At 39.0% G+C, this 10,448-nt stretch overlaps 1 protein-coding gene across 8 annotated transcripts; it reads left to right on the forward strand.

The window, feature by feature from the left end:
- Positions 1 to 427: 427 nt before the first annotated feature.
- On the forward strand, positions 428 to 4,686 carry LOC132619871 (elongation factor 1-delta 1-like). Of its 8 annotated transcripts, none has more exons than XM_060334633.1 (5): positions 428 to 561; positions 1,166 to 1,282; positions 1,441 to 1,570; positions 1,666 to 1,756; positions 4,439 to 4,686. In XM_060334633.1, exons 2-5 carry the CDS (start codon positions 1,193 to 1,195, stop codon positions 4,479 to 4,481), a joined length of 354 nt encoding a protein of 117 aa, XP_060190616.1. In that variant the 5' UTR covers positions 428 to 561; positions 1,166 to 1,192; the 3' UTR covers positions 4,482 to 4,686. The 8 variants fall into 8 exon arrangements, with proteins under 8 accessions (XP_060190616.1, XP_060190619.1, XP_060190622.1 ...); XM_060334636.1 differs by having other exon boundaries at positions 1,166 to 1,260; XM_060334639.1 differs by having other exon boundaries at positions 1,166 to 1,255.
- The last annotated feature ends 5,762 nt before the right edge of the window (positions 4,687 to 10,448 follow it).

Here is a 10,448-nt window from a genome sequence, read left to right on the forward strand (position 1 = left end):
TGTTAAATTAGATAAATTATTAAAATAAATAGATTTTTGTTGAACTTTTATCAAGTCATTTGAAAAAAATTAAAACACAATTTTAAATGACGTTTAAGGCTATATGAACAGAAAAATAAGTTCACTTGGCGCGTCTACTATCGGCTACCGCTCTTACGTATGGTCATCATTGTGATTCAGTCTAGTCTCAAAATGAACCCGCTTATACAAAATCATGGGTCCGCCACTGATTTCTACTATATAGAAATGTGAGATGGCAGTGCGGATCAATGTGGTAGCTTAATGCCAATAACTTTTGAGTTGAGGGCACTTTAGACCTTTGAGCAATATTTATGCAACGTGTCTTTTAAGAATTGCCACGCATCAGCACCACCTGTCCTTTAATACTCTCACTTATGGTAAAGTAATTTCTTCCATCTCTCTTCATCGCCGGTCAATTTAGGAATTTCTCATGTAGATGTTATAGTTCATTTTTGTTTTATTGTATCTGCTTTGAGTAAGCTATTTCGGTGCAATTTGCTATTTTTATTGCCCTCTATGTTGGTAATAACAATTTTCTTGGTATGCGTAATTTTATCCTTTTATCCTTTTGAATTTGGAATTTATTTTTGATGATTTCTGTTCGACTGGTTTAATATGATCTCTTCTAATTGTTCTTTGATTGTTATGTTTGTTATAATTCTATGGAGTGGACTTTCTTAGTCTGGAGCAATACAATACTTCTTTTCCCCACAAAGTACTAAATTTTGTTTGCAAATCCTATCCACTTAAGATTTATCTATAATCAGATGCTTCTTTCCTCTTCTTTGCACGATAATTATTTGATGTCATCTGTCCACCGCGTTAGAATTTTGAATCACGTAGTAGCTATAGGTTACTTCCTTCTTCCATCATTTCCTGCATATATCATCTGGACTTTAGGTAGGAAAGGCGTTTGATGATATGTTTGAATTATTTTATTTGGATTAACGAAGTCCACAAACTTTGTTTTAATCTTGGTGTTAGGAGATTTGTGCATTTCTTTCCCGCTTGCTGGCGGGATGCTCAGGTTAACATTTTGATATTGGGTGCAACATTTAATACATAATATTCGGTCAACATATTTTTCAGAATAGGAAGGTAAGATTTCTCTGATTAATGTTTATTTCTCTATGACCAAGCGTAGTTTGACACATTGGACGTATGCAACTAGATGATATTAATCTCCTTGGAAAGGAGACAACGGAGACGAAGGCAGCGGAAGCAATGGAGGTTGGTAAGGTATCTACCAAGAAGAAAGAGAGTGAGCTTTGATATTTCCTTCTCAATTGATTTTGTGTTCAATTCACAATTACTGTGGAAAGAAAATGCAAAACATCTTCGAACTTGAATGTGGAAAATATGTTCCTTTGCTCAAGTAAATCATCAATAAGCTTCATCCTGTTGTTGTTACTTTTGTAGGTGAAAAGTCATCCATTTCTTTGGACGTTAAGCCTTGGGATGACTAAATCATATGAAGAAACAAGAGGAGGTTGTTTGCAATGTTCAGATGGAAGGGCTTTTCTTTTCTGGGGAGCATGCACGACTTATTGTATGCATTCAACTCGTTAACCATGCCCTAACCATTATATATCTGAGTTTTGTTATTGACAAGCTGTTTTTGTGTCTCTTTGACAACCAAATTAGTTCCAATCGGCAACGGGATTAAGAAATTTCAAATCATGCTTACCATCGTGGATGACCTGAAATTTGGGTGGCGTAGAGCCTCATGTTGTTGGTAAGCTTTTGCAGATTCGTTCTTGAGATTCTGTGGATTTCCTTATGTTTCTTTTGATAGCGTTTCCCAATGGGGAAAACTTTAAGTTAGGGAGTCAGAGTTGTTATTGCTAAAACTTTGAGAAGATACACCATAATAAAGGCAAAATTTCGAGTTGCGCCTCTATCTCAACAACAACAACAACAAGCCCAGTATAATCCCACCATGTGGGGTCTGGGGAGGGTAGAGTGTACGCAGACCTAACCCCCACCTTAAAAGGTAGGGCGGCTATTTACGAAAGACCCTCGGCTCAAGAGAGGAGAACAAGAGAGGAAAAACAAGACAAAAGGTTAGATAGGATTAAGCATATCGAAAACCAATATGAAATCAAGTAATTACAAAAGCGAGAAAGTCATGTTAGAACAGTCCGGAAAGAAAGGAGCATTAACTACTATAGATAACTAAGGCCACCATAGTACAACGACCCAACAAATATAAGCAGCAATCAAATGGAAATAAACAAATGAGCAAAACTACAACTAATAAGGTGATATGATTGGCCACTTAGCTTTCTATCCTAATCTGAGTCCTCCACGACCTCCTATCTAAGGTCATGTACTCGGTGAGCTGAAACTGTGCCATATCCTCTCTAATCACCTCTCTCCAATACTTCTTTGTCCTCCCTTTGCCTCTCCTGAAACCGTCCATAGCAAACCTCTCACACCTCCACATTGGGGCATCTATGTCTTTCCTCTTCACGTGCCCAAACCATCTCAGCCTCGCTTCCCGCATCTTGTCTTCCACCGATGCCACTCCCACCTTGTCTCGGATTTCTTCATTCCTAATTCTATCCCTCCTAGTGTGCCCACACATCCACCGCAACATTCGCATTTCCGCGACTTTCATCTTCTGAACGTGAAATTTCTTGACTGGCCAACACTCCACCCCGTACAATAGGGTCGGTCTAACCACCACTTTGTAGAACTTGCCTTTAAGTTTTGGTGGCACTTTCTTATCACACAACACTCTAGAGGCGAGCCTTCATTTCATCCACCCTGCACCAATACGATGTGAAATATCATCGTCGATATCTCCATCTCCCTGTATAATAGACCAAAGATACTTGAAACTTCCTTTCTTTTGAATGGACTGGGTACCAAGCCTCACTTCTTCATCAGCCTCACACGGTAGGCCACTGAACTTTCACTCCAAGTATTCTGTCTTGGTCCTACTCAATTTAAATCCTTTAGACTCCAACGTTTGTCTCCAGCCCTCCAGCTTATCGTTAACTCCGTTGCGAGTCTCCTCAATCAGGACTATGTCATCCGCGAACAACATACACCAAGGCACCTCACCTTGTATTTGTCGCGTCAATTTACCCATCACAAGGGCGAATAGAAACGGGCTAAGTGCTGATCCCTGGTGCAACCTCATCATAACAGGGAAGTGCTCCGAGTCTCCTCCTACCATCCTTACCCTGGTCTTAGCTCCATCATACATGTCCTTTATCGCTCTAATGTACACCACAGGTACACCTTTAGCCTCCAAGCATCTCTATAGGACCTCTCTTAGCACTTTATCGTAGGCCTTTTCTAGGTCAATGAATACCATGTGCAAGTCCCTCTTCTGCTCCCTATACTGCTTCACCAATCTCCTTACAATATGAATGGCTTCTGTAGTCGAGAGCCCCGACATGAATCCAAACTGGTTCTTTAAAATAGACACACCTCTCCTCACCCTCATTTCCACCACCCTTTCCCACACTTTCATAGTGTGACTCGACAGCTTGATACCTCTATAGTCGTTGTAGCTTTGAATGTCTCCTTTGTTTTTGTACACGGGAATCATTGTAATCCATCTCCATTCTTCCGGCATTTTCGCTGTCTTGAAAATGACATTAAACAACCTAGTCAGCCACTCCAAGCCTACTCTGCCTGCATTCTTCCAAAATTCCCCAGGAATCTCGTCAGGCCCGGTCGCTCTTCCCCTGCGCATCCTACGAACAACTCCATTAACCTCCTAAACCTTTATACTCCTACAATATCCAAAGTTGCGACGCCTATCCGAGTGTTCCAAGTCTCCCAACACAATGTCTCTGTCCCCTCCTTCGTTCAAGAGTTCATGAAAGTATGACTGCCATCTCTGTCTAATACGAGATTCCTGTACCAACACTTGGCCATCCTCGTCCTTGATGCACTTCACTTGATCCAAGTCGCGTGCCTTCCTCTCTCTCGCCTTGGTGAGCTTAAATAGCTTCTTATCCCCACCTCTGTCCTCTAGTTCTAGAGTTGCGCCTCTATCTAAATTTGTCAATTCTCCTTTTCTCTTTTTCTTCTGTAATATGATATATTCCAGATTTAGATGATAGTTTAATATCTATTTTAAGGCTAACTAGAAAATAAAGAAAACTTGGAGCTAAATAAACAAATTTGTGGTACCTCTCCGAAAAGGTTGAATTTTCGGGTTCAATGTTGGATCAAATAGATGCCTCCCTACTTAGTTACTACTACTTTGTATTTCAAATGAGCATCATTGGTCAACCTCTCATCTTTGTGGTCAAACACGTAAGATACAAATCCGACACTTTATTAAACCTTAGTTTTTACAAGTCATAATATGGTTTCAGGCAAAATAACTTCAGAAACTACTACTACAGGTCAATGTAGCTTTTTCCATTTTGATTTCGTTAGTTTAAATATGCAGGGAAATCACACTCACTTCCCAAAAGAGTGGTGGAGTACCTTGAACTTGGGCAATGAAATAGGCATAGGTAAAGAGTATCATTTTCTTTTTAGATGTAAGTTGGATTATAAATATCATTCTCCTGAAAATGTATCGTGATTGTCAAAAATTAGAAATACGATCAAAAAAGATCCCTAAGGTTTGTAAACCTGTTGGTTTTGAAGGGTTAAATAGGTACAATTAATAGAGATCAATTGTTCAAGTGATCATAGATTGTATTTAGGTGGTTATCTGAAATATGCAAAGAAGTTCAGGGGGGTATCTATGTATCTGGCCCTTAAAGTATAATATATCTTTGTTATCCAGTATTCTTGATTTCTGATTAATATTAGGTTGGTTGTAGCAATGAATTTGGTAATGTGGCTTTTTGTGAGATTCAATGAATCTCAAATGATTTATTATTTAGTTCTCATCCAACTTTTCCAGCATAGCTAATAATATTAGTTGATGATTTCAAATAATTTAATCTGTCAACATGAAAATGTGGAACTTACTCTTAATCGAAAAATCAATCTTGCAAACTCTATTTGAACCCTTTGACGCCAAACCTATCGATTATCGTGATTGTCATTGACGCATTACTTGTTTGAAGTTGTCGTGCATGGCATTAATATCTTTTTAAATTCGGCCATCTACAATTTGCTTGGTAACATATGTATGCATCATGAAGCAAGAAGTATGTGTGGGGTTCAGTCCCCTATTCCATATTTTAAGAAAGGAAGATTTTTCTTCCTTTGACAAATTATACATTGGCAACAATTGTGGACTTGGCTAACAAGTCAATTTCTTTGTTCACATTTTCATGATGTAAGCGCTTACCTCACCATAGGAAATTAATTCCTTTGGTCTTCGAATAAAATAGTATTTGTATTTGTGATAAACAATGGAAGCCAACACTAGTAGAATGGTTACTTTGAGTGGCGTAAATTATGCCATTTGGAAGGGCAAAATGGAAGATTTGCTCTATGTCAAGAATTTTCATCAACCTGTCTTTGGAAATAAAAAGCCTGATAATAAATCAGATGAAGAGTCGAATTTGTTGCATCGGCAGGTTTGCGGTTTTATTAGACAGTGGGTTGACGATAATGTGTTGAACCATATTTCTGGAGAGACACATGCTCGGACCCTATGGGAGCATCTTGAAAGTTTGTATGCTCGAAAAACTGGTAACAACAAGATGTTTCTGATAAAGCAAATGCTGAGTTTAAAATACCACGATGGTTCCGCAATGACAGATCATCTGAATATTTTTCAGGGGATCATGAACCAGTTATCTGCTATGGGCATTAATTTTGATGAAGAAATTCAAGGCTTATTTCTACTTGGTTCCCTACCAGATTCTTGGGAAATTATTAGAACTTCATTATCAAATTCTGCTCCGGATGGTGTGATCTCTATGGATCTTGCCAAGAGCAGTCTTTTAAATGAATAGATGAGAAGAAAATCTCAAGGTTCCTCCTCATCAGATGTCTTGGTGACTGACACTAGGGGGAGAGGCAAGAATCGTGGTTCTCAAAATAGAGAACATCATAGAAGCAAATCCAGAAGCAGACTTAAAGATATTGATTGCTATCATTGCGGGACAAAAGGGCACACAAAGAAGTTCTGTCGGATTTTGAAAAAGGAAAATAGAGATAAGGAGGAAAAGAAAGAAGATGGCAATCGTGTTGCCGCTGTCACTACAGAAGATCTTGTTACTGTCCTTGATGCGGATCTGATAAACATTGCTTGTGATGAGTCAAGCTGGGTTGTGGACAGTGGTGCCGCATCTCATGTGACATCAAGGAAGGAATTTTTCTCATCCTATACTCCGGGTGACTTTGGAACTTTGAGTATGGGTAATGAGACTATATCTAGGGTGGCTGGTGTTGGAACGATTTGTTTGAAAACTAGTACTGGAACTAAACTAGTTTTAAACAATGTAAAGCATGCACCTGATGTTCGTTTGCACTTGATCTCTGTTGGTGTTTTGGATGATGAGGGATATGTTAGTACTAATGGTGCTGGAAAGTGGAAGCTCACTAAAGGTTCCATGATTGTGGCTCGTGGCGAAAAGCGTCGTGGTCTATACTGGACTACGACCTCTACCTGTGTTGATATGGTGAATGCAGTTGAGAGCAATAGTTCTTCAACGTTATGGCATAAGAGGCTTAGCCACATTAGCGAGAAAGGACTAAATGTTCTGGCCAAAAATAAATTATTGTCAAATTTCAAAAGTGCTAAATTAGAAAAGTGTGAGCACTGCTTGGCTGGAAAACAAAATAGAGTTTCTTTCAAGTCTCATCCTCTTTCAAGAAAGACAGAGTTGGTGCATTCAGATATATGTGGTCCACTGAAGACAAGGACTTTGGGTGGTGCACTTTATTTTGCTACCTTTATTGATGATTGCTCAAGGAAACTTTGGGTCTACGTCTTAAAGACTAAAGACCAAGTGTTGGGTGTCTTTAAGCAGTTTCAGGCCTCAGTTGAAAGAGAAACTGGAAAGAAGCTGAAGTGTAGTCGTACTGATAACGGTGGTGAATATTATGGACCGTTTGACGAATACTGCAAGCAACAGGGTATCAGACACTAGAAGACTCCTCCTAAGACTCCTCAGCTTAATGGTTTAGCAGAGAGGATGAACATGACCTTGATGGAAAGAGTCAGATGTTTGCTTTCTGAAGCAAAGTTGCCGAATTCCTTTTGGGGTGAGGCATTGTTGACCGCCGCACATGTTATTAATCTATCCTCTGCGGTTGCTTTGCAAAGTGATGTTCCAAACAGAGTCTGGTATGGCAAGGATGTTTCCTATGACCACTTAAAAGTGTTTGGTTGCAAAGCTTTTGTACATGTGCCTAAAGATGAGAGGTCAAAATTAACTGCCAAGACAAGGCAGTGCATCTTCATTGGTTATGGCCTTGATGAGTTTGGTTACAAGCTATATGATCCAACTCAGAAGAAGGTCGTGAGAAGCCGTGATGTTATCTTCATGGAGGATCAAACCATTGAAGATATTAACAAAGTGGAGAAGATAAAATCTTCAAGTTCTGAAGGTTTAGTTAATCTTGATCAAGTTCCTCATACAAATGTTGATGACGTTGGTGGGCTCGATGACGATGGTGATGCCCAGAATCATGTTCCAAATCAGCATGTTGATGATGATAACGATGCTGCTATTGATGAGGTAGATGCTCATACTCATGAAGTCGTGGATGAGTCAGATATTCCACTTAGAAGGTCTACTAGACAGTATGTTCCTTCTTCCCGTTATTCACCTAATGAGTATGTATTACTCACTGATGGGGGAGAACCTGAATGTTATGAGGAGGCCATGAAAGATGAGCACAAGGATCAATGGATTGAAGCCATGCAAGATGAGATGAAATCTCTGCGTGAGAACCATACTTATGAGTTGGTAAAATTGCCTAAGGGCATGAGAGCTTTGAAGAACAAGTGGGTGTTCAAAGTTAAAGCCGAAGAACACAGTTTGAAGCCCAGATACAAAGCTAGATTGGTTGTTAAGGGATTTGGTCAAAGGAAAGGTATTGACTTTGACGAAATCTTTTCTCCTGTCGTGAAAATGTCCTCCATTCGAACAGTTCTTGGTTTGACTGCTAGTCTTGATTTGGAGATTGAGCAGATGGATGTGAAGACTGCTTTTCTTCACGGTGACTTAGAAGAGGAGATTTATATGGAACAACCTGAGGGCTTCAAGGCAAAAGGTAAAGAAAATCTTGTATGCAAACTCAAGAAGAGTCTATATGGATTGAAGCAAGCTCGCAGACAGTGGTACAAGAAGTTTGAGTCTGTTATGGGGGAGAAAGGCTACAAGAAGACTTCTTCAGATCACTGTGTGTTTGTACAAAGATTTTCTGATGATGACTTTATCATCCTTCTGCTATATGTGGATGATATGTTGATTGTAGGCAAAAATGCTTCCAGGATTGACGAGTTGAAGAAACAATTGAGTATGTCTTTTGCAATGAAAGACTTGGGTCATGCTAAGCAGATTTTGGGCATGAGAATTACTCGTTCGAGAGATGAAAAGAAGCTTTATTTGTCGCAGAAAAAGTACATAGAACGTGTACTAGAGCGCTTCAATATGAAGAGTGCTAAGTGGGTTAGCACACCTCTTCCTGGTCATCTGAAATTGAGCAAAAAGATGTGTCCTACAACAACAGAGGAAAAAGAGAGAATGGCCAAGATTCCTTATTCCTCTGCCGTCGGAAGTTTAATGTATGCAATGGTATGCACTCGACCAGATATTGCTCATGCAGTCGGTGTTGTTAGCAGATTTCTCGAAAATCCAGGGAAAGAGCATTGGGAAGCTGTGAAGTGGATACTCAGGTATCTAAGAGGAAGCTCAGATGAATGCTTGTGTTTTGGAGGATCAAATCCAATTTTGAAGGGCTATACAGATTCTGATATGGCAGGTGACCTTGATAACAGAAAATCCACTACTGGATATTTGTTTACTTTTTCAGGGGGAGCTATATCATGGCAGTCGAAGTTGCAGAAGTGTGTCGCACTGTCTACAACGGAAGCGGAGTATATTGCGGCTACTGAAGCTGGCAAAGAGATGATATGGCTCAAGAGATTCCTTCAAGAACTCGGATTGCAGCAAATGGAGTATGTTGTCTATTGTGACAGTCAGAGTGCAATAGACTTGAGCAAGAACTCCATGTAACATGCGAGAACAAAACACATCGATGTCAGATATTATTGGATTCGTGAGCAATTGGAAAGCAAATTGTTCCAAGTCAAGAAGATTCACACAAATGAAAATCCTGCAGATATGCTGACCAAAGCGGTACCGAGAGACAAGTTCGAATCGTGCAAAGAACTTGTCGGCATGCACTCAAATTAGAAGCCAGTGTACCCTCCTTCAGGTGAATGAGACTGGAGGGGGAGATTTGTGGGGTCCAGTCCCCTATCCCATATTTTAAGAAAGGAAGATTTTTCTTCCTTTGACAAAATCACATTGGTAGCAATTGTGGAATTGGCCAACAAGCAAATTCCTTTGTTCACATAGTCGTGATGTAAGAGCTTACCTCATCATAGTCGTGATGTAAGCGCTTACCTCACCATAGGAAATTCATTCCTATAAATAGGCAGCTTATGGTTCATTTGTAACACACCAAAATCTCAGACAATACATCTGAGTGAGAGCAAAGTGAGGTATTCCATAGACTGTAAGAAAATAGTCTGTGAAGAAAAATAGAGTGTGAGTGATATTGTAGTGAGGTGGGAAAAATCAAAAGAGTATTTTTCTTTTTGAGTGTGTAGTGGTCTTTGGAGTATTTATACTCGTGACTACACAGTGTAAAATTCCTTACTATAGTGATATCAGCTGCTCCTCTTGGCCGTGGTTTTTCCCTTATTCAGAAGGGTTTCCACGTAAAATCTTGGTGTCATTATTGCTGCATTTTATTCTTGCTGATTTAACCATAACTTAGTGTTCCGCGTTTATTACTAATACCGTGAATATTATTTTTGCGGGTCTATTTTATTCCCAACAGTATGTACCTAATACAATAACTTTTTTAATATCATGTAGTTGCATTAACACCTAATAGAATGTACACAAATTATCAATATTTTGACATACCACCCCCACAAAAATCACGCAATGAACTTGGTGCATTGTCACCTTGCTCCAAAAATTTCTTTCTCTAACAATAATTTTTTGAAAAATAAATAATTATGTCAATCATCAAATTCACAGCAAAACAATGAAATAAGTGTAAAAATATATGTCTGGATAAAAAGATAAGTAACATCTTCCATTGTATAAGCAAAAACATAATTTTTCTGTCAAAGTAGAACCAATTTTTTTGCCCTAAAAGATATGAAAAGATTAAAAAAAACCCAAGAGGCCTCTTTTACTTTCCGCCTAGCATAACAGGAGATAGATAATATGACTTGCGTTGGAAATTGAAATAGAAGATTTACAAAAAGAGAACTTACAATACGATTTATATGGAGATATCAA

This window comes from Lycium barbarum, chromosome 11 (assembly GCF_019175385.1).
Source record: "Lycium barbarum isolate Lr01 chromosome 11, ASM1917538v2, whole genome shotgun sequence".
In the NCBI taxonomy this organism is placed as follows: domain Eukaryota; kingdom Viridiplantae; phylum Streptophyta; class Magnoliopsida; order Solanales; family Solanaceae; genus Lycium; species Lycium barbarum.

What these genes read in the sequence shown, in the direction of transcription:
- LOC132619871 (XM_060334633.1), top strand. Translation starts at nt 1,193, where the DNA reads ATGATATTAATCTCCTTGGAAAGGAGACAACGGAGACGAAGGCAGCGG. An exon ending in ATCTACCAAGAAGAAAGAGA is followed by an intron (nt 1,283 to 1,440) that starts GTGAGCTTTGAT and finishes TTACTTTTGTAG; the next exon opens with GTGAAAAGTCATCCATTTCT. An exon ending in CGTAGAGCCTCATGTTGTTG is followed by an intron (nt 1,757 to 4,438) that starts GTAAGCTTTTGC and finishes TTAAATATGCAG; the next exon opens with GGAAATCACACTCACTTCCC.